This window comes from Spermophilus citellus (genome assembly GCF_964194105.1).
Source record: "Spermophilus citellus genome assembly, chromosome: 10".
In the NCBI taxonomy this organism is placed as follows: domain Eukaryota; kingdom Metazoa; phylum Chordata; class Mammalia; order Rodentia; family Sciuridae; genus Spermophilus; species Spermophilus citellus.
Genome location: NC_138197.1, coordinates 89,465,028 through 89,489,754, shown reverse-complemented (window position 1 = coordinate 89,489,754; position 24,727 = coordinate 89,465,028). Strand labels below are relative to the sequence as shown.

The following is a 24,727-nucleotide window of genomic DNA, read 5'->3' as shown; positions in this document are numbered from 1 at the left end:
ATCTTTACTACTGAGACATTGCTGCAATGAACATGGAAGTACAGGCATCAAGATACTAATTTTATTTCTTTTTAATATACACTTAGAAGTGGGATTGCTGGTAATTTTTAATTTTTCTGAGGAGGAACCCCCATACTGTTTTATATAATGGCTATCCCAATTTACATACCCACTGTTATGATTTGGATATGAAATGTGTAAAACAGTGCAGTAGTGTTCAGAGGTTAAATGATTACATTATGAGAACTGTAACCTCATCCATGGATTAATCCATTTGATGAGTTAATAGTTTAAATGGATTAATGGGTGGTAACTTTAGGCAGACAGGTTATAGATAAAGGAAGAAAGTCACTGGCAGCATGCCCTTGGAGATTATATTATCCTCCGCTCCTTGTACTTATTTTCTTTCTCTGCTTCCTGGCTGTCATGAACTGAGTAGCTTTCCTCTGCCAGGCCCTTCTGCCATTATGTTCTGCTTTACACTGGGCCCAGAGCTATGGAGTTGGCCAGCCATGGAATTAACCTTTGAACCCATGACTCAAAATAAACTTTTCCTCATCTTTTTGGGGTTTTGGTCACAATGACCCAAAACTGACTAAAACAAGAAATTGGTTCTAGGAGTGGGGCCATTTCTGTGACTAACCTGACCATGTGGTTCATAAGTATTTGGAACTGGTTTGCAGGGGGATTTTGGAAAAGTTTGGAGATGCAGGATGCAGAAGCCTTAGAATGTTGTAAGCAGAGCTTGATGGGTGAGACTGATGGGATCTCAGAAGACCAGAATGTCAATAGGACTGCTGACAGTAAAGACTTGGCTCAAGTTTCAGAGGGGAAGGAGGACTCTATTAAAATTGAGTCCTCAATTTTAGAGAACTAGAGGTCATTGACTGGAGGTCATTCATGTAACTTCTGGCAAAATAGCTGTCTACATTTTGCCCATATCCTGAGACTTAGCATGAGGTTAAAACAAAGGCTGAATGGACCACTCAGGCACTGGCATGGACAATGCTGATGCCCTTTAGCCAAGTTTACAGTGAAAATCAGCAGCAGAAAGCAAAGCAGAAAGATCTGAAAAAACTTGCAGTTTGGCCAGAAAATTGTGAGTAAAAGTGGGATCAAGGAAGTATGGTTGTTGAAGAATTTACAACTACTGAAGAAATGCTAAATACTTCATACAGCCAGACAATAGAAAAGACAGCTTGAAGGCATACTGGGAATTGGCAAGGCCACACCTATCACAGGCTCAAGGGTGTAAAAATAAAAACTCCTTTGAGACCAGACAATGAGAGCACCCTGCTTGCACAAGGGGTGGCCTAAAAAGTTGTTTCACCATGCTCAGCCACTCACAGGCCACTATAGCCAGGGTGCCAGAAGACTTGGCTACTGTTCAACATGGCAGCAAAACTTGGTGTCATCCATGTGGTGCTGGGTCTGCATGAATGCAGAATGATGGAGTCACGGGGTCATGGAGGCTTCCACCAAAATGTCAAAGGAAGGCCTGGGAAGCCAGGCAAAGTATAGCAGGGTTGGAATCTCTGCAAGCAATCCCTGAGAAGGCAATGCATGAAGATGTAAGAAGAAAGCCAAAGCTGCAGAAATCAAGCAAAAACAAACCAAGAGAAATGCCATGTGGGCTATAACCAGCAATATTATGGGGGCACAAGCCCTTTGGAGAAAACATCATGATGCCATGTCCCCCTGATGCTGGACCTAAGCTACAGGACTTGTTAGCCCAGGTGGACTTAGTTCTTGCTTTGGTCTCATCTCCTTTCCATGACCCTACTTCTCCCTTTTGGAATGGAAGTACTTCATGCCATCATATGTAACCTGCTTTTGATCTTTATAGAGGCTCACAGATAAGAGTTTGCCTTGAGTCTCAGATGAGATTTTGGACTTGGTCTTTTGAGTAATGCTGCACAGAAGTCAACAAAATAAAAAGGCAACATAGGAGACAATAGAGAGTTTTGGAAATGAATTAAATGTATTTTGCATTGTGAGACAGGCATGAGCTTTCGGAGGCCAGGGGCAGAATTTAATGGTATAAATATGAGGTGTCTCCCCCAAAAGTTCATGTGTAAGAAAATGTATTAATGTTCAGAGGCAAAATTGTTTTAAGGGTATAAGAGTTGTAACCAGATTGGTGGATTAATCCATTTGATAGATTGATAATTTGAATGGATTAATGGGTGGTTACTGAAGGCAGATAGGGTGTGGCTGGAGGAAGTAGACCAATAGGGGTATGCCCGTGGAATTATATTATCCCTGACTCATTTCGCACTAGCTCCCCCTTTCCTGGCTGTAACAAACTAAGTAGCTTTCCTTTGCCACACTCTTCCACCATGATGTCTTGCCTCATATTGGGGTTTACTATTTTGTCCCTGGTGAGCCGAACTCTCTCTGCTTCATGGTTGTGATGTCCTGAGTTGCTTCTTTCTGTCACATCCTTCTGCCATGATGTTCTACTTCACCTTAGGTCCAGAGCTATGGAGTTGGCTGACCATGGACTAAACCTCTGAATCCATGAGTCAAAATAAACTTTCCCTTCTCTGAGTTGTTCTTGTCTGGCCTTTTGGTCACAGAACACAAAACTAAAACACTGACCAAGAGTGTACAAGGGTTCTTTTTCTGTATATACTTGACAACATCTTTTATATTTTGGATATTTCATTGGGTTTTGATTTGTATTTACCTGATGATAAAAGATGCTGAGCAGGGCTGGGGATGTGGCTCAAGCGGTAGCGCACTTGCCTGGCATGCGCGCGGCGCTGGGTTCGATCCTCAGCATCACACAAAAATAAAATAAAGATGTTGTGTCCACAAAAAAACTGAAAAATAAATATTAAAAAATTCTCTCTCGGGCTGGGGATGTGGCTCAAGCGGTAGCGCGCTTGCCTGGCATGCGTGCGGCCCGGGTTCGATCCTCAGCACCACATACCAACAAAGATGTTATGTCCGCCGAGAACTGAAAAATAAATACTAAAAATTCTCTCTCTCTCTCTCCCCTCTCTCTCTCTTAAAAAAAAATTCTCTCTCTTAAAAAAAAAGATGCTGAGCACCTTTTAATATATTTGTTGGCCATCTGTATTGATTTTAAGGAAAAGCATCTATGCAAGTCCTTAACCTATTTTTCAATTGTGGGGTTTTTTTGGGGGGAGGAAGGTCTTTTCCTTTTGGTTATTGAGTGCCTTGTATATTAACCCCTTATCAGATACATAGTTTGCATATTTTCTACCACTTAGTAGGCTGCCTTTTCATTTTGTTCAGTTTGCTGTGCAAAAGTTTGATGCAATTCTACTTGTCTAATTTGCTTTTGTTGCCTATGCTCTTGATATAGTAGTGTTATGGTTTCAAGTTTTCCTTATCCAATTTGAGTTTATTTTGTGTTATTGTTGTTGTTTATGCCATGAGATAAAGATCCAATTTCATTTATCTGAATGTGGATATCCAGTTTCCCCAGCACCATTTATTGAAGACACTATCCTTTCTCAACCGTGTATTTATAAGCACCCTTCACATAAATGCATAGGCTTATTTGGGGGCTACTTAGTTCCAATTGTCTTATCAGTGCCACACTGGTTTGACTATGGTAGCTCTCTCATATATTTTGAAATAAGGAAGTGTAACATATCCAGCTTTTCTTTCTTGTTGAAAACTGCTTTTGTGGGCTAGGGTTGTGGCTCAGTGGTAGAGCACTCGCCTAGCATGTGTGAGGCACTGGGTTCAATTCTCAGCACCACATATAAATAAATGCATAATAAAGGCCCATCAACAATTTATATATATATATATATATATATATATATATATATATATATTTTTTTTTTTTTTTTTTAATGTGTGTGTGTATGTGTGTATACACATACACACACACATTTAAAAAAAGAAAACTGCTTTTGCTCTTTGGCAGGTCTGTAAGAATTTTAGGATTTTTTTTCTATTTCTGAAAAAAAATCATTGGGATTTTGAGAGGGATTGCACTGAATCTGTAATCACTTTTGGTTTTATGGACATTTTAATTTTTTCAAGCCATGAACATAGGATATCTTTTTATGTATCTGTCTTCTTTAACTCCCCTCATCCACATATTATAATATTCAGCATACAAATCTTTAATCTCTTTGGTTAAGTTTATTCCTACGTATTTAATTCTTTTTAGTATTTTTACAAACAGGATTTTCTTAATTTCCTTTTCAGACAGTTCATTGTGAATAGAAACACCACTGATTTTTGTATCCTGCATGTTTACTAAATTCATTTGTTAGTTCTAACTTCTGTTAATGAATCCTTAAGACTTTCTATATATGTTAATATCACCTTCAAACATATGATTTTTCTTTTTCTTGTCTAATTACTCTGGCTAGGACTTCAGTACTGTCTTAAGTAAAAGTGGCAAAGAGCAGGCAACCTTTGCCTTGTACCAGATTTTAGAGGAAAAGCTTTCAACTTTTTTCCCATTGACAGTGATGTGAGCTATAAGTTTTTCATATATGGTTCTTAATGTGTGGAATTACACTGCTTCAATACCTATTTTGTTGAGAGTTTTCATGATCAATGAATGTTAAATTTTGTAAAGAGGTCTTTCTACATCTATTGAGATGATCACATGATCTCCATCTGTTAACACAACTGTATTATAATGATTGATTTACCCATGTTCAACCATCTTTGCATCACAGGGATAAATCCCATTTGGTCATGGTATATTTATTCTTGTCATATGCTGCTGAATTCAGTTTTCAATAATTTTATTGAAAATTTTGTACCTATGTGTATCAGGAATACTGACCCATAGCTGTTTTCTCATGTCTTTGCTGACCTGGTTTTCAATGGAATGCTGGCCTCATAAAATGAGTTTGGAAGTGTTCTATTTCAAGAAGTTAAGAAGGATTGGTATTTTCTTTGGATGTTCAGTAATATTCACCTATAAAGTAATCTATCTGGTCCTGAGTGGTTCTTTGTTGGTAAGTTTTTGATTACTGACTCAACCTTATTTGTCTGTTCAAGCTTTCTTATGTCTTCTTGATCCGTTTTGATACACTGTATGTTTCTAGGAATTTATCCATTTCCTCTAGATTATTTGGTTTATTGGTATACAGTTGTTTATAAAAGCCCCTTTTTATTTCTGAGGCATCTATTGCAATGTTTCCTCTTTCATTTCCAGTTTTAGAAGAGTCTTCTTTTATTCTTAGTCTAAGCTAAAGGTTTGCTTTTATTAAAAAAAAAACTCTTTGTTGATATTATTATTTTCCTAGTCTCTTTTTCTATTCTAATCTTTATTATTTCCTTCCTTTTGCTATCTTTGGGCTTAGTATGCTTTTCTTTTTCTAATTCCTTGAGGTATGAGATTGAATTCTCCTTTTTTTAATGTAGGCATTTATTGCTATAAAATTCTCTAGTACTGTTTCTGTTGTTTCTCATTAGTTTTGGTATGTTGTATTCTCCTTTTTGTTTGTCTCAAGATATTGTTCAAATTCCATTTTGATCCCATGGTTGTTCAAAACTTTGTTTAGTTTCCATGTATTTATGAATTGTCCCGTTTCTTGCTGCTATCAATTTCTAGCTTAATTTCACTATAGGTGGAAAAGATTTTTGGAATGATTTTTATCTTTTTAATTTACAAATGATTTTGTGATCTAACATGAACAATCCTGGAGAATCTTTCATGTATATCTGAGAAAAATTTGTATTATTTTGTCATGTGGGAAGTTCTATATATGTCTGTTAGGTACATTTGGTCAAGTGTTATTCAGTTCTACTGTTTTCCTCATTGATTTTGTTAAATTGGTGTGTTCATTATAGAAAGTGAGGTATTAAAGTCCCCTAGTATTATTTTGCAGATATTTCTCCTTTCAGATCTTTTAATGTTTACTATCTAGGTGCTTTGATGTGAGTAAATATAACTATCTTCCGGCCAAACTGAACCTTTTGTTATCATATAATGACCTTGTTTCTTGTGATTATTTTGATAGAACATCTACTTCGTCCAATTACAGTTACTTCTGTTTTTTTGCCAGTTTTATTTCTCCATCCTTTCACTTTTAGATTATATGTGTCCTTAAATCTAAAGTGAGTCTCTTACAGACAGTATATAATTGGCATTTTGTTTTTTACCCATTCAGCCACTCTTAGCCTTCTGATCGGAAAGTTTAGTTCATTTACACTTAAAGCAATTATTGTAAGGTAAGGGTTTACTCTTGCCATTTTATTAAATTTATTTTTATTTATTTATTTATTTGTTTGTTTGTTTATTGTCTGTGTTGTAGTTTCCTTGCTCCTCTCTTTTTTGTTGTTATTTAGTGTGGTCTGATGATATTTTGTGGCCATATATTTTGATTCTTTTCTTTTTGTCTTTTGTGTATTTAATTTTGTTTAGTTTTTTGTTTTGTTTTGTTTTTGGTTACCACAGGGTTTACACTGAACATTTTCCAGGTACAGCACTATCTTAAACTGATAACTTAATTTCAATCACAGACAAACACTCTAATTTGTACACCCTATATATAAACACTTCAGATAATATCAGATTTTATTCCTTCCTATATTGTGTTTCCACTAACAAATTTCTATTCTTACTATACTTGTCTCCTAATTTACATATTGATATTAAAATTTTCATGTCACAAAATGTTACATTTTCCTCCAACCATTTACAAATATAAAACCCATTATTAGCACAGGCTAGACAAAAGGAAACATAGGGTGCTTTTATCCTGAGGCTCTGATCTGCAGACTTCTGATCTAAACAATTATGTGTATATATTTAAAAACTGTGAAAACAGATTTTTTATTCTACCTGGTCAGTAGTGATTCAAATAAAGGAGGTGGCAGGGTTTTTATTGTTGTTGTTGTTATTGTTTTGTTCATTTGTTTGTTTTTAATAATGTTTAAACACAACAATCTGATTAGTTTGCAAAAAAATCTGTTACAGCCAGGAGCAGTGGCACACACCTGTAATGCCAGCGACTCGGGAGGCTGAGGCCTTAAGAACTTAGAGATGCTCTAAGCAACTTAATGAGATCCTGTCTCAAAAAAAGCTTGGGAGGCTGGGGGTGTGGCTCAGTGGTAAAGTACCTCTGGGTTCATTTAATCTCCAGTAGTAAAAAAAAAAAGAAAAGAAATCATATTATGTGTATAAATAAACACACTACAAGGATTTTTACCTTTACTAAGTGTGTGTGAAAGGCACCCATCAAGGATGGATGAGGAATGAGCAAGGGGAGGACAATGGAATAGAATGGGAATGGGGAACATGTGGGGAGGCAGCAACAAACAGGGACTGAAATGGAGTGGGTCAGATGCCATGCATGTAAGAATTTGTTGAGATGAACCCAGCTACTATATAAAACTATAATGTGCTAATAAAAATAATAATAATACTTTGTTAGTACTGGGGAAGACAGAAATTTGCTGGAGGATTTTAAAAAAATTCCCATACCTGGTAATAGAACTGAAAAAAAACATACACATGATTTACAGGGGCCACTACACTGATGACAGATGGACTGATAAATCTGTGAGTTACCAGCAACATTACATTTAATTTTTAAAATGAAACTCAGACTAGACTTTCATCTGGGTCATAAATTTTTAAAATCAATTTTCAAAAACAAAGTAACATTCAATCACATTCCTCACTACATATAAAAATACAAATACATATAATGCTGTGGTGAGAATAAAATATTTTGGTACTATTATAAAAATTTAAGTAGTTTTATTTTTGTTTTTGTCTTAAATGTATGTAATATATTAGTATATATGTTAGTATATGTATACAACTTATAAAAAGTCTACGTGCTTTTATAACAGAGCCCAGCACATAGGGACCCCGCAATAAATATGAGATACATGCTCAAATTTCTCTATCACTGACTGGGTATAGATTCAAAAAGTTCAACATATATTGATCTAGGTAAATAACAGTGGTTTGGAATGTGCTTTGCTTTATAGTCTAGAGGTAGCACCACAAGACTTTACTAATAACCTGAAATGTGGGATGAAGGAAAGAGAGGCCTCACAATGACTACAATGTTATGGCCTGAGACAAACAGAAGTGCCAGTTATTATTTTAATAGTATTTAAAGCAAGAGTCAGGGTAATAAATCTGAATATTAGCCTTGCTCAACAGACTTTCTATATCTTATTTTTCTTTACTGTTGAGAGAAAACTAAGCATGACAACAACAACAAAACTGGCTTATAAAACAAAACAAAAAAATCTTATGACTACCTATATTTTTTCCATATTGAGTGCAAAGTATTCTTTCAACTGACAATTTTGTTATCTCAAAATTGAAGACAGTACAAATATATGCGACTTTAGAGTTTTGTACATATTTGGTATTTTAAGACTCAATTTTGCTACATATAAACTATAATTAATATTCAAAATTATTCATCAAACATAATAATGAACTCCTAATTTGAAATTACATGTCAGGTTTACCAAAAGTATACAAATGGCGTTTATTCTGAATAATTTTAATATTTAAAAAATTATACACACATAAAAATGCAAGAAAAAAATATTTTCATAAGATAATGATAAACTAAGATTAATAAGGCACAATTAAGGCCACAGAAAAACTGTCAGCACTTTTTTCATAATTCATAAATAATTTGAATACAAATTTCATTACTAAAATCATCTTTTATCAACATACTTTCTTTCCTGGTCTCAGTATAAAATATAACATCAAATACTCCTGTTCTAGATTTTTAACTTTCCATTGACCACCATTCTTAAATTTAGTTTCCTCTCATTTGTGATGACTAGGTAACTGAAGAAATAAATACATTCATTTTAAAATGTCTATTCAAGAAAATAACAAATTATGAAACATGCACATCACAGATTATCATTTCAACTAGTGAATGAAAGTGTTATTTGAAAAATATAAAATATATTAATATTATATGTAAGAAAATATGCATACCTCTAAAACTGAAATAAATGTCACATGAATAAAAATAACAAAAAGCAATTTTAGAGTTTTGTACATATTTGGAATGGAATGGAATGGAGTTTTTCCCCTAATTTTTTTTATTATAATAAATAATTTAAGAAGAAATCTTTGGAGCTGGGGATATAGCTCAACTGGTAGAGTGCTTGCCTCACATACACAGGGCCCTGGGTTCAATCCCCAGCACCACAATAAATAAATAAATAATGTTTAGGGGTAAAAAACATTGTTAAGTAATGATGATGGCATTATTCATTCTGGTAACACATCAACATTTTTGTTAAGAAACTTCTAAAGGCTGATGGTCTTACCAAAGGAGACACTTCATGGCAATGATTCTTTACTATGTAAGTACTATCCTTTTCCCTAGAGATACTAAAAGTTGTCAAAATGACCAAGGATTATTACTAGCATTTTGGTGGCAATTCCTTATAATGGTTAATTTTATTGTCATCTTGACTGGGTCACAGTGTGTCCAAATATTTGGTCAAACAGTATTCTGGGTTTTGGGTTGTTTTAGATGAAATTAATATTTAAATTATCAGACTGAGTAAAGCAAATGCTCTCTATCGTATGGGTGGGCTTCATCCAATCAGCTGAAGTCCAAAATAAAACAAAAAGTTCCTGAGCATGAAAACTCCTTCTTCCTTCAGGCTCTAACTAGAATATTGGCTCTTTCAGATTCTCAAGCCTTCAAACTCGACTGGAACTACACCATCTGCTTACCTGAGTTTCTAGAGTATCAGTTCACCTTGCAGCTCCTGGGATTTGCCACCTTTCATAATTCCATGAGCAAATTCTTTATAATATTGAGTATCTTTGTCTTTCTCTCCCTCTCACACACTCTATTACTTCTGCTTCTAGGGGCCAATGATACTCTTACTGAGAACTAATGCTTTAGCTGGGTAGAAATTTTGGTCCTGGTGGCAGGCTAGACATAGCAAATATACTCTCTAACATTCCTCACATTACCCCATATCAGAGGTCATTTTTGTTGCGGAATCAGAAAAAGTTACTCTAAAGTAGCCTATAAATATTTAAAATTTAAGTTTATCTCCTTTCTTTAAACACATATAATTTTAAATTACCTGATACTGGTAGCTTATAGTATTTTATTTATTTTGTTTTTCTTTAAGTTACAAATTGTACACTTATTAAAGATTTTTTTTTTTTTTGCTTAGAGGACTTATGAATATATATGAAGTTAAGCATATCCTTTGAAAGATTTCTTCAAAAAACAATTCTATCAATACATGAAAATCAAGATGCTGCTGTTGGCCAAGATGTAAACAGACCAACCTCAAATAGACTAGCTGTGAGTTCTTCCAATTCCTGTCCAAGTTGATCTCGCACTTTTGAAAGCCTTTCACATTCTTCATCTTTCAACTTCAGTTCCTATGAAAAATTAATAATTTTATTTGGGGACTCCACAGTATATAGTTTGATTCAAAAGGCTATAAATGTTTGCTAATAAAACTACAAATTATTAATACTAGCTTCTCCTACATGTTCACATTGAAAATGTTTATCTAGTACTTGCTACATGAAAGGCTAAAATTTTACATAGTCTAAAATCACAAATAATCCAACTAACATATTAAAATTTCACATTTCTTTCATAAAATACCCAAAGATTAAATATGAATATATATATTATAAATAATAAAATGATTTCACTCTTTTTTTCCCTTCGTTTTTCTCTTGAACATATTTATTTCTATCCAGCAAGGAATGTTTTTAATTATGCTTATTAATTTCAATTAAAGTTCAGTAGTTTTTTCACATTTATTTTAAAAGTTGTTTACATAAAGATACCTATGTGCCATACTATAATAAATCTAAAATTTCTATTAGATTATCAATTTAACACAGTAACCAGAGGTAAACAATGCATATTAGCATTTAAAATCAAAAACAATGTTAATGACAAAAGTTACAACCTATATTTACATATAAGTTCTCTACAGGTCACAAACAGATGTCTAAAAATTATTAAGATGCTAAAAATATGCAATTTCAAATGTCTAACTAGCTCTAAATTAACCTTTCAAACACTGAAAAAAAAAAAAAGCAAGCTCCTTAAACAGCAGTCTCTCTCTTTCTCACACACACACACACGTCACAATTACAGAAACAAAATACAAGATAGTTGTGTTGTAATTGTAGTAGGAGCACAGTTTTTAAATCTCCTAAAGATAACTCCTAAAAACCAAATATATCAATTAGAAAATCAGAAGAACCTAATGACTATATCATCATCAAAACTAGGTAAAAGAGAATCCCCACTAATTTCAGAATATGAGAGAATGATTCATATTGCCCCCAATGCAGGATCAGAAGGGAATCACAGGAAATGAAAGGATCTCAGAACCCCAAAATCACTAAATAACTCAAAAAGTGCTGCTGAGAGAACAAATCTGAGGACAAATGGAAAAAAACAGAAAGGTTTTCACAGGCCCCATCTGTAGATGAATTAAGACAAACAAAACAAAACAAACATGTATATTCCACTCTGTAGGCAGCAAATGGTGATGAGAAGCTCTAAACTCTTAAGGATCTTGGAAGTCTGCAAAGAGCTCCTGGCCAAGGACAGAGTCTCAAACTAAGGGAAAAATGCTTGGAATTTGAAACCAAACTGCCAGACAAAAACAATGGTGATAAGCAGAGAGAAGGAACTACACAAGAGGAGAAAGGGGGTGGCAAGGTTACAAAAGAAACAGATCACAGAGTGTGAGGGAAAGAGAAAACTATCTTGTGATGAAATGTTACACCTGTATAGCTCTTAGAAACAGTGAGCTAGAGGAGAAAACCTGCTTGAACAAGGTATACCTCTGAGAGATGGAAGTGTACTCAAATATACCAATATCAACAGAGGGAAAAGCTATCCAGGCTTATCTTACTCCTTCACAGGAACTTCTTCCTAAGGGCCAAGGAAAATCCAATTCCCACTAATATGCGAAAAAAACACAAATACATAAACTTACAGTTAGATGATAAGATGTTCTGGTGCACAAAAACATGTGACTATAAATATAAAAATAAATTCTACATTTCAAAAAGCTTTAAGAAAGGATTTTGAATGTTTTTGCAGCAAAAAAAAAAAAATGATAACTTTTTGTGGAGATATGTTTAACCTGACTTAAACACACTACCACCTATATGTGTGTTGAAACATTACATGGTTTCCCATTAATACTTACAATTTATGTTTATCAGTTGAAATTTTTAAAAAGCTAAATGCAAAGCCAAGCCAAATACAAGGAGGAAAAAAAATCACATCAAAGTTTTACAGCAACATCTCTAGAAAACAAAGTAACATTTTTTTAGATATTGAAGAAAAAAATGTAAACTGAGTATTTTATATTCAGCCAAAGTGTTTTCCATGTATAAGGCCAGAAAGTATCATAAATCTGAAAGACCTTAGAAAATCTCTCTCTCATCAGCCTGCCTGAATGAAGGAGCAGAGAATATGAATAAGGAAAAAAAATCTACAGAAGCTTTAATTAAGGACTGGAGATGAGAAGGAATCACATTGAACCATAGTACTATGACTAAAAGATGGAGATATCAAGAGAATGAGATGTCAATCCACAGATTGGGAGAAAATATCTGTAAAAGACATATCTGCTTCCAAAATATGCAAAGAACACTTAAAACAACATTCAGACAAGAACAATCCAATTTTAAAAATGGACAAAAACACCAAAACAGACATTTCACAAAGAGGATACATAAATGACAACTAAGCATATAAGATGCTCAACATCGTTTCTCATTAGGGAAATGCAAATTAAAGCAACAAAGTGATGTTACCACATACCTATTAGAATGGCCAAACTCTGAACACTAATGACATCAAATTTTGAGTATGTGGAGCAACAGGAACTCTCATTCATGACTGGTAGGAATGTAAACAACACAGCCACTTTGGAAGATAGTTTGGCAGTTTCTTACAAAACCAAACAACTCTTACCATACGATCCAGCACTCGTACTTCTTGGTATGTACCCACAAGTTGGAAACATGTCCACACAAAAACCTGTACACTGACATTCATAGCTGCGTTATTCATAATCGCCAAAACTTGGAAGTAGCCAGGATGTCTTTCAGTAGGTGAATGATTAAATTACATCCAGATAATGGAACATCATTCAGTGCTAAAAGGAAATGAGCTATTAATCCATGAAAAGACATGGTGGAACCTATAATGCATATTACTAAGTGAAAAATCTGAAAAACTCAAAAACTACATATTTCCAACTGTTTTACATAGTAGAAAAAAGTAAAACTATGAAAATTTAAAAAAATATTTGTGGTTACCACGGTTTTTTTTTTTTGGGGGGGGGGGAGCACAGAGAATTTTTAAAGCAATAAAACTATTCTCTATGATACTATAATAGTGGATACATACACATCTTACATTTGTCAAAACTCACAGAATATAAAACACCAGGAGTGAACCCAAAAGTAAACAAAGAACTTTGAGGGATAATGTGTCAACAGAGTTTTATCAGTTATAACAAATGTACCACTCTGGTGGGTGATGCTTATAGTGAAGGGCTCTGAATGGGCACTCTGTACTTTCCTCTTTTCTATGAACCTAAAATTGCTCTAAAAAAAAAAGTGTCTAAATTTTAAATGGGATAAAGCTAACAAAACAGTATATAAATGACATAAGTTTTGAGAATACAGAAATGAAAAAATAGGTGAAAGATGAAACTAAGTCTCTTAACTTTTTAAGAAATTAGCTGAAAGTAAACAGATACAACTTGAGGCTCACAAAACAATGTGTATAAACTTGAACATAGTTCAGATTACAGGGATTAACATTATGATGGTACCTGTAACTAAAATTAAATTATAGAGAAAAAGGAAAAAAATAGTTATTAAATTATTTTAGTATTGTTTGTGGTGGGGACCAAAGACAGTCTCTACAGAAGGGCCAATTTATCTTAAATCTTTGATTTCCTAATGACACACCTAATGCCCAGTCTTTCAATATTTCACACAAACCTCTCCACGTACTTATGGGCATTCCAGTTTTAAACAATAAAAGTAATATTCATGTTTTGTCACAACTATTTGTTAGATACATCAAAGACTATCACTTTAGTAACAACTGGATTGAAAATAAAAGCCTTCCAAATGACCAAAAAGAAAAACTGAAGGAAAATACAAAGCAAACCGGGTACATAGTGAAAAGGTTCATACACACAATAAACATCGGAAAATTATGTGACAAAAAAAAGCCCAAACAGCATCTTTATTAATAAATTTAAGTGGATATAACTCATCTATTAAAAGAAAATGACATTCAGACCTGGTAAAGAAGCAAAATCCATCCCTATGCTCTGTACAACAGACATACCTAAAGTGAAGTGATTCAGACAGTTTAAAAATAAAAGGATGGGCAGAACTATACCAAAAACAATATAAGAAAAATAAAATGGACAGGATAGGACTGAAATCACTGAAGATAACAAAGGAAACTTAAAATGCTAAAGACTACAAGGCACAATGAAAACTTTTAAATAGTCATGAAAAAACACAAAAGTAGACCTAAACAAACAGAAAGAAAAACCCATGTTCTTGGACAGAAAGACATCATTAAAATGCCAGTTCTCTTGGGGCTGAGGCTGTAGCTCAGTGTCACAGTTCTTGCCTTGCACGTGTGAGGCACTGGGTTCGATCCTCAGCACCACATAAAAGCAAACAAATAAAATAAAGGCATGCTGTCCATCTAACTACAAATTTTTTTTTAAATGCCAGCTCTCCCTACATTAATTTACACATTAATAAATGCATAAATTTAATGCCAGGTCCTTTCAAATCCTAAATTTTTACAACTTTATGTGAAAACTAACTTCACTCAACATTTTCTACTACGTAAGCAGTATGGTAATTCCTCAGGATACAAAAACAAATAAAATACTATACCCTTGAGAAGCTTCCAAACCAACAGACCAATTCATATGTCATTCATGAAAGCAAAATTCTCAAGTAGTTCCCTACTATCTACCAAAGTAGAGTAAACCTCACCTTAATACGCTCTGCAATATATGCCGTTTTCCTTTTCAGAGTTACCTCCCATGATCCATGCTCTAAGGTGAGTTAAACTGGTCTGATTTGCTCTCCATTCATTGCCATGCTGATCCCATCCTCCTGAATTCTTTCCCCATGAATAACTGATAACTTTCTTTCTTGTTACCAAGAATTAAACCCAGGGGCACTTCACCACTGAGCCACATGCCCAGTCCTCTTTATTTTTTATTTTGAGACAGGGTATCACTAAGTTGCTGAGGCTGGTCTTGAACTTTCAATCCTCCCACCTCAGCCTCCCAAATTGCTGGGATTACAAGCATGTACCAGCACACCCAGCTGATAACTTTCTCTTTATGCCTCCGGGTTCAATTCAATCTACTAGTATGAAGTAAAATGTGTACTTCATGTGAATATTTTTTAGATTTTCACTTGTACTTTTCATTATGAAAACCTTGTACTGTAATATAGTTATTCAAAATTCATACTTTCAATAAATACTGTTTCTATTAACAACACATCAGGCATTGATCTAGGTAAACAGATACGAAAGAAAAAAGACCAAATTCATGACATCATTGCCTAATGAGGGTTGCAAAGGCAATTTTATAAATAGTAATGTGTACGTACTAGAAGAGTCTTCCAAATGCAAAGGAAGAAATTAAGAAGTGTGCTTTATATAGCCAAATATGAAGAGGGTAGATGCCACAAAAAAAAAAAAAGTTAGGTTTATGATCTGTCTTGAAAAGCCTTGAATGTCAGTCTTTTTTTACACAATTGGGACTTACCTTAAAAGCAAGAGGAAATTATCTAAAAGATCTAAAAGATTATGAAAGATTTTAATAGAGCAACCATCAAATTTGTAATATAGAATGATGACTTTTAGAGTTTGGCTAAGTTAAAAAAAAAAACTGGACTGAAAGAACACAGTAATTCCTGTAATATTTTAGGCAAGAGATATAGATTTAAAATGGTATTAGAAAAAATTCAAGAAGTATTAAGAATAGAGAATATCAGACTCTATAATGAAGTATATTTCAACAAATTTAATATTTCATGATTCTTTTTTGTGTGTGTATGGCGGGGTGGTACAGGGATTGAACTCAGGAGCACTCAACCACTGAGCCACATCCCCAGCCCTTTTTGTATTTTATTTAGAGACAGATTCTCACTGAGTTGCTTAGCACTTCACTGTTGCTGAGGCTGGCTTTGAACTCACGATCTCCTGCCTCAGCCTCCCGAGCTTCTGGGATTACAGGTGTGTGCCACCACACCCAGCGACTTCATGATTCTTAACATTTTATACTTCAGGAAAGAAAATACACTGCTAATAAAACTATCACACCATGATTTTTTCCTCTTAGAATGTTCATTTTATGTGATAAGGAATACTCTTCTAAACTGATAAACAGAATTTTATCATGTTACACTGCTTTTTTGTCTCTTTCTTTTTGTTTCAATGTCATATAGTGAAATACTTCTGAAGATGTTTTAATACAGTATTTAAGATAAAAAATATATAGCACCCAAGTCACAAAATTCAATTAAATTAATAACAAAAGGGCTGGTTGAATGCTTGTTTAGCAATCATAAAGTCTTGGGTTCAATCCCCAGTATATCAGAGGGAAAAAGTCTTAAACTGATAACATGAACAACAGTGAACAAGTTTGCACCCAAGTAGGCAATGACAACTGCCACAATCTTTGCCTAGCTGACAGCAACTAGAAGACTCACACTGATTTCAGAAAAGTTAATGGGAAAAAATGTACAGCTCAGAATCCATAAAACACTACCATGTAAACAAGTCTTTTCTCCCTAATAAACTCCCTAATAAACCCAGGTTCATATCTAACATTTTGCATACTACATAGCCTAATACAATCCTGTAAATACTCTGGTTACTCAAGACACACTCGCTGATGAATGAACATGGCAAATGTTTACAAACTTTCTTGGCTACATTAGTAGGCCCATGCTAATTGGTACTAGGTATGTGTTTTTGAGTTAACTTCTTATGGCTGCAAGTTATCCTACTGCATTTTATTTCCACACCATTTAATTCTCTTTTAAGGAAGAGTAAAAGTTGAAGGTAATCCCAGCAGGTTTCACCCTTTAGTGAATGTAAAAAAATCAACAGAGAAGTTTGATGAAAATGCATACTGCCAAGCCTCAACAAAATAATTCTGTTTCAGCAAGTCTGGAACGGAGCACAAAACTCTACATTTTCATAAGGACATACCAAAGCTCAAATTACACATGAGCTTTTGCCACTCTTAAGCACTAACACGTGGAAGTCCAAACAACTGAAGGACAACACCATTACCTCTGGCATTCCTGCACCTAAAAGCCAGTGGTCACATGGGGGGCTCCCCTACTCACACTGTATGGGTTTATTGCTGGGAAGTGGTAGTTCAGCTCTAAGAGATTATACAAACAATTTCACAAAGAACTGCCTATCAACTACAAACACCTGTTTCAGAGTACTAAATTAATAAAAATGAACCTCTATTAGGTCAAGTCACTAAAATTTTGGAGGTACTTATAAACATCTAGAATCACCTCAACTAATATATTATGCATGTGTGCCTATTCATACACCATTATACCTGTATACATGTGAACTATTGATTTAACTAACAAAATATATTGAGAATTCACTATATGCTCAGCACATAATCATAAGCACAAACATAATAACTAAAGCATGTATGTGCAAGTGTAAATTTTTATGTGGGGGTGTACTTGTATGGGACAGGACAGAAAATCAAATAATACAAATAGGAAATACAACTTTCATTTCAAATCAAGATAGAGTAACAAAGGTCAAACTTACCACCACCTGACACAACTAAGAAACTGGGTAATATATACGAAACAACAATCTTCAAGATATTGAACATTCAGCAACAAAAGACAGTGATCCTCCAGAAATGGGAAACAAATCAAGCGAGCCTTAGATTGTTATTTGAAGAGATTAAACACCAGAGAAGTTTAAAACTGTCTTTCACATGCTCAAGAGTGAATAGAGGTAAGACTAATTAGACAAAACTAAAATATATTTATGTATACGTACATAAATATATATATATATATTTGGATCATATACATATATAGAGATCCTATACATAGATAAGCATAATGTATATGATCCAAAGCAAACTCTTAGTGATGAAAACTACAATGTTTAAGTTTTAAAATACATTGTATGATATTAACAGATTAGAAAATGCAGAAGGAAAGCACAGTGACACTGAAGACCCAGCACAGGAAACTATCCACAATGAAACACCAAGAGGGAAAAAGATTTTTAAATGAATAAATAGAACCCCAGTAAGCTAGCTGGGCGCAGCAGTGCATACCTGTAATCCTAGCACCTCAGGAGCTGAGGCAGGAGGATCATGAGTTCAAAGCAACTTAGTGAGGTACTAAGCAACTCAGTGAGACCCTGTTTCTAAATAAAATATTAAAAAGGGCTAGGGATGTGGCTGAGTGGTCAAGCATCCCTGAGTTCAATCCCTGGTACCCAAAACAAAAACAAAAACCCAGTAAGCTAATGTATGTGTAACAGGAATCAGAAAGGAGGAGAGAGATTTTGAGAAATGTAAAACTTTTGAATAAATACTGGCCAAAATGTCCCAAATTTTATAAAACTTAAAACTCTCAGATTTAAGAAACTCAACAAATTCCATACACACACATACGTACACACACAAAATCCTGAAAAAAAAAAAAACTACTCCAAAGCAAATCATTATCAAATTACTTGCAGAGGAATCTCATAAATGCCTAGAGGAAAACCCATCACATACAGAGGAATAAAAGTAAGGATAACAGCAGACTACTTGTAAGAAATAATGAATGTATGCAACAAAATGAAACTGAATCCCTTTCTCTCGCCATGCACAAAAGTTAACTCAAAATGGATCAAGGAGCTTGATATCAAATCAGAGACTCTGCGTCTGATAGAAGAAAAAGTTGGCTCCGATCTACATATTGTGGGGTCGGGCTCCAAATTCCTTAATAGGACACCCATAGCACAAGAGTTAATAACAAGAATCAACAAATGGGACTTACTTAAACTAAAAAGTTTTTTCTCAGCAAGAGAAACAATAAGAGAGGTAAATAGGGAGCCTACATCCTGGGAACAAATTTTTACTCCTCACACTTCAGATAGAGCCCTAATATCCAGAGTATACAAAGAACTCAAAAAATTAGACAATAAGATAACAAATAACCCAATCAACAAATGGGCCAAGGACCTGAACAGACACTTCTCAGAGGAGGACATACAATCAATCAACAAGTACATGAAAAAATGCTCACCATCGCTAGCAGTCAGAGAAATGCAAATCAAAACCACCCTAAGATACCATCTCACTCCAGTAAGATTGGCAGCCACTATGAAGTCAAACAACAACAAGTGCTGGCGAGGATGTGGAGAAAAGGGTACACTTGTACATTGCTGGTGGGACTGCAAATTGGTGCGGCCAATTTGGAAAGCAGTTTGGAGATTCCTGGGAAAGCTGGGAATGGAACCACCATTTGACCCTGCTATTGCCCTTCTCGGACTATTCCCTGAAGACCTTAAAAGAGCATGCTACAGGGATACTGCCACATCAATGTTCATAGCAGCACAATTCACAATAGCTAGACTGTGGAACCAACCCAGATGCCCTTCAATAGATGAATGGATAAAAAAAAATGTGGCATCTATACACAATGGAGTACTATGCAGCAATAAAAAATGACAAAATCATAGAATTTTCAGGGAAATGGATGGCACTAGAGCAGATTATGCTTAGTGAAGCTAGCCAATCCCTAAAAAACAAATACCAAATGTCTTCTTTGATATAATGAGAGCAACTATGAACAGAGCAGGGAGGAAGAGCAGGAAGAAAAGAGTAACATTAAACAGAGACATGAGATGGGAGGGAAAGGGAGAGAAAAGGGAAATTGCATGGAAATGAAGGGAGACCCTCATTGCTATACAAAATTACATATAAGAGGTTGTGAGGGGAATGGGAAAATAAACAAGGAGAGAAATGAACTACAGTAGATGGGGTAGAGAGAGAAGAGGGGAGGGGAGGGGAGGGGGGATAGTAGGGGATAGGAAAGGTAGCAGAATACAACAATTACTAATAGGGCATTATGTAAAATTGTGGATGTGTAACCAATGTGATTCTGCAATCTGCATTTGGGGTAAAATTGGGGGTTCATAACCCACTTCAATCTAACGTATGAAATATGATATGTCAAGAGCTTTGTAATGTTGTGAACAACCAATAAATAAAGGGGAAAAAAGAAATAATGAATGCTTTAAGATACTAGAGCAACATTTTTACAGTTCTAAAAGAAAAACATATCAATGTAAAATTCATTATCCAGAGAAAATAGCTTTCAAAAACAAAAATAAAAAGAGACATTTTCATATATATAAAAGTTAAAAGACAAAAGCAAACATGGAAAACAAAAATGTTAAAGAATGTCCTTTAAACAGAAGGAAAATGATACCAGTTAAAAATCTAGATACATATGCAGAAAAGAATAGCACTAGAAATGACAGCTACATGGGTACCTATGTATCATTATTTAAATCCCTTTAAACGATAATCAATTGTTTAATGCAAACAAATAACATGTTGTGCAGAAAAGATAGCCTCTTTAAGAAATGGTACTGGGATAACAGAATATCCATGTGTAGAAGAATGAAACTAGATCCCTATTGCCAGGAACCATCCTTGAACTGTGCAAGAACCTAAAAGACAAGGAAGCCATTAAGCAGGAAAGCCTTGTATGGAGAACTCCCAGTGAGAACCCCCAGCAGCAATCCTGCTGGCTTGAGAATACTTGGTTCACGTGGCTTCCTACCTAGCTGCCTCTAAGTTCAGCAGTGCAATGGAGATGGGGTGACCCCCGAAGCCACACAGCCACTCAGCCTCTTGGAGATGAGTATGGCTTGCCAAGATGTCAATCAACCTGTTAGCTGCAAGACCCCTGCAACACAGAGAAGGTTTCCACAGTTTCCACTGAAACCTTAACCTTGCCTTTGATGTGCTTCCCCTTAAATAAAGAATTGGATGGGCTGGAGTTGTGGCTCAGAGGAAGAACACTCACCTAGCATGCGTGAGGCCCTGGGTTCAATGGTAGAATGAGATGAACATCATTACCCTAAGTACGTGTATCAAAACACGAATGGTGTGACTTTACTTTGGGTTCAACTAGAGACATGAAAAATTGTGCTCTATTTGTGTAATATAAACTGAAATGCATTCTGCTTTCATATATAACAAATTAGAATAAATAGAATACAACAAAATTTTTTTTTAAATGGAGCCATTTTTTAGTTGTTCAGTTCTAGCTCTTATTAGGACTGGAAGATCTAACAGGCACTCTGCTTCCTTTTTATTTAATCTGGCTCTGCCTCTATTTCTTAGTAATTATTTCAGACTTTCTACTTCTCTCAGGTGGTTCATATCTCCTGAGCAGGAATCTACCCTGGCAGGGTGCTGGTCCCCCTCCAATACCTTATCTCTCACCCTGTACAAAAGTCAACTTAAATTAAAGACCTAGGTATAAGAACAGGAACTTTCCAACTGCTGCAAGAAAACATAAGGGAAGTAGTTCAACACATAGGCACAAGCAACAACTTCTAGAATAAAACTTCTGTAGCTCAGGGAATATCAAGAATCAATACATAGAATATCATCAAATTCAAAAGCTTCTTTCTGCCCAGCAAAAGAAAACAATTAGCCATAGGAAGACACAGCCTACAGAATGGGGGAAAATCTTTGCCAGTTACCCTTCTGACAGAGTATTAATATCCAGAATATATAAAGAACTCAAAAAATCCAACACTAAAAAAAATAATTATCCAATTTAACAAATAGGCAAATAAACTGAACAGATACTTCTCAAAAGTACAAATGGCCAAAAACTAAATGAAAAAAATGTTCAACATCTTTATCCATCAAGGAAATGCAAATCAAAACTACACTGATATTCTATTTAACTCCAATCAGAATGACAATCATCAAGAATATAGATAACAAAAATTGCCGGTAAGGATTCAGGAAAAAAGATACACTGTTGGTAGGAATGCAAATTAGGACAGCCACTATGGAAATCAGTATGGAGGTTCCTAAAAAACTGAAAGTAGAACTATCATATGACCCAGCTATACCATTTCTTGGTATTTACCCAAAAGAATTAAAGTCAGCATGTTTTAGTAATACATGTGTGCCTATGTTATCAAAGCACAATTCACAACTGCCCAGTTATGGAATCAGTCTAGGTGTCTAGACTAGGATAAAGAAAAGGTGAGATATACAACAGAGTTTTATTCAGCCATAAAGAACAACAAAATTACATCTTTTGCAGAAAATGGATGGATCTGGAGAGCATCAAGTTAAGTGAAACAAACCAGACTCAGAAATACAAGTATTAAATATTTTCTCTCATATGTGGAAGTGGGGGTGAGGGGTGGGGGTTGGAGGACATTATGAAAGCAGAAAAGTAGAGAAAGGGAGTTAGGGAGGGAGAAGGTAAGGATAAGGGGAGGTATCAGGGAGCAAAATTGATCAAATTATGTTATGTACACATACAAAAATGCCACCATGCAACAACTATACTATACAATTATTATGTACCAGCAACAACAATAACAACAAAAATAGGATGGGAAAAACAGAAATATACTTTTTTAAGATTCTTACACTGTATGTGAAGTAGGATACTATCACTGAAGATAGTGCAAGTTAAATATGTACACTATAAACCCTTAAAGCAATTACTGAATTAACACAACAAAGATACATAGCCAATATGCTAAAGAAAAGATGAATTCATAAAAAATATAGAGTACAAAAGAAATCATAAAAGGAAAAAAGGGGAAAAGAAGAATCATATGCAACTAATAGAAAACAAATAGTATGATAGAAGTTTTTAAAAACCATATCAACATTTCATGAAATGTAAATACTCAAATCATGTCAATTAAAAGGCTGGTTATGGAGGTGCACAGCTATAATCTCAGTGACTTAGGAGACTGAGATAGGAGGATTCTAAGCTTAAAGGCCAACTTTGGCAACTTAGTGAGACTGTGTCTCAAATTTAAAAAAAAATTTTTTAAAGGATTTGGGGTATAGCTCAGTTCCATCCCCAGTACTACCAAAAAGAAGAAAAAAAAAAAGAGATTATTAGAAAGGATAAAAAAATCAAGATGTAACTATATCCTGCCTATAAGAAATTCACTTTAAATAGAAACAAATAAAAGTAGAAGAAAGAAAAAAATGTCAACTATCTGGCCTCTCTTAAAAAAAAATTGGAATAACGGGAATGGCTGTTGACATAAGTTTTGAATCACAAGCTGCCATAATTCAGAAAACATATTCATATTCAAGAGTCCTTTCTAGCCTTTTAACATTAAAACTATGTTGTACTCATCATTTCCTTACCCTCTGAGCTTTTGCAAGTTCTTCTTTTAATCTTTCATAGCCCTTTTCTCTAACTTCAAGAACAGATGGGCTTCGTAAACGGGACAGACTATCTGTACTCAACCCAAAAATATCATCGCTGCCAGCACAAGCCTCTGTGATAGTAGCTCCCTGTAAAAACTCTCTCTCTGCATTACAGTTGTCCTTCCTTGTAGTTAATTTAGTGAACTCAGCTGCAGCTCCAGAGGTAACAGAAGATGCTGGGTCTGTAACATGAATGCTATAAAGAAAAGAAACAGTTTTTAGAAAGTATCAGCATAAGCACCAAAGAAATGGCATAAGCTGTATCTCTAAAACTGCATTATCCAATTTGGTAGCTTCTGTATTTAATTAATAGCAAGTCTTCAATCATACTAGTCACATGAAGGGCTCAACAGCCACATGAAGCTAATAGCTTTCCTGCAGATTAACACAGAAATAGAACATGTTTAACATTACCAAAAGTTCTACTGGATAATGTTAAGAACAGGGGTCGGCTCTATAGCCTGCAAACTAAATCAAGCCTGCCACCTGTTTTCATAAGGCACATGAGCCAAAAATGGTTTTTGCATTTTCAAATGGTTGAAAAGAACTCAAAAGAATACAATTTCATAGCATGTGAAAATTATATGAAACTCAAAATTCTGTGTCCATATAGTTTTATTGGAACACAGCCCACTCGTTCATTTATATACTGTCTATGGTGGCTTTTACACTCTAAAGGCAGAAATGAATAGGTAGAACAGTAACTATATGTCTTACAAAGGCTAAAATATTTACTATCTGTCACTTTACATTAAGTTTTTCAACCCCTGTTCTGAAGCATTATACATCGCTCTACACAGTAAAGCTGATGTTATTCAAATTTTCAAAAAAATAGTTACACTTAAAAGTAACTAAGCAAATTGCCCATCTTTTAAAAACTATAATCCTAAATAATCCTACCTGATACCAGATACTTCTGCACAATTTAAACGTCTGGGGGATGAATATACAGGTTGTGTAGGAAGATCAGAAACATCCAACGTATTAGCCTGGATAGAAGAGCATAAAGCTGAAGGATGTGGCCGGTAGATGACACTTGGTGAGGTAGTCTGCTCCTGAGTTCCTGATTCATACACACTAAGAAGGTCTGGTGAAGTAGGTGAAGCAAGGTTTACTTCATGGAAGCCTTCCAAGGGGTCATTAGCCATAGCAAAAGCCTCATCATAAGATAACCTATTAAAACAAAAAGCAGATTGTTATTTTTGATGCT

At 34.8% G+C, this 24,727-nt stretch overlaps 1 protein-coding gene across 4 annotated transcripts in view; it reads right to left on the bottom strand.

Moving 5' to 3' along the window:
* The window catches only part of RAB3IP (RAB3A interacting protein), a gene marked incomplete at its 3' end in the record, with an annotated part of 56,879 nt that overhangs the window by 16,489 nt on the left and 15,663 nt on the right, over positions 1-24,727 (bottom strand). For 2 of the 4 annotated variants that reach the window (XM_081311799.1, XM_081311798.1), the window contains exons 2-4: positions 24,418-24,690; positions 23,455-23,713; positions 10,262-10,357 (exon numbers count right to left, since the gene is read on the bottom strand). In XM_081311799.1, the coding sequence (XP_081167925.1) occupies positions 10,262-10,357; positions 23,455-23,713; positions 24,418-24,665 (603 nt within the window). In that variant the 5' untranslated portion in view covers positions 24,666-24,690. Of the gene's footprint in view, positions 1-10,261; positions 10,358-12,935; positions 13,120-23,454; positions 23,714-24,417; positions 24,691-24,727 lie in introns of those variants that run through there. The other 2 variants (XM_081311801.1, XM_081311800.1) reach the window with 2 other exon arrangements.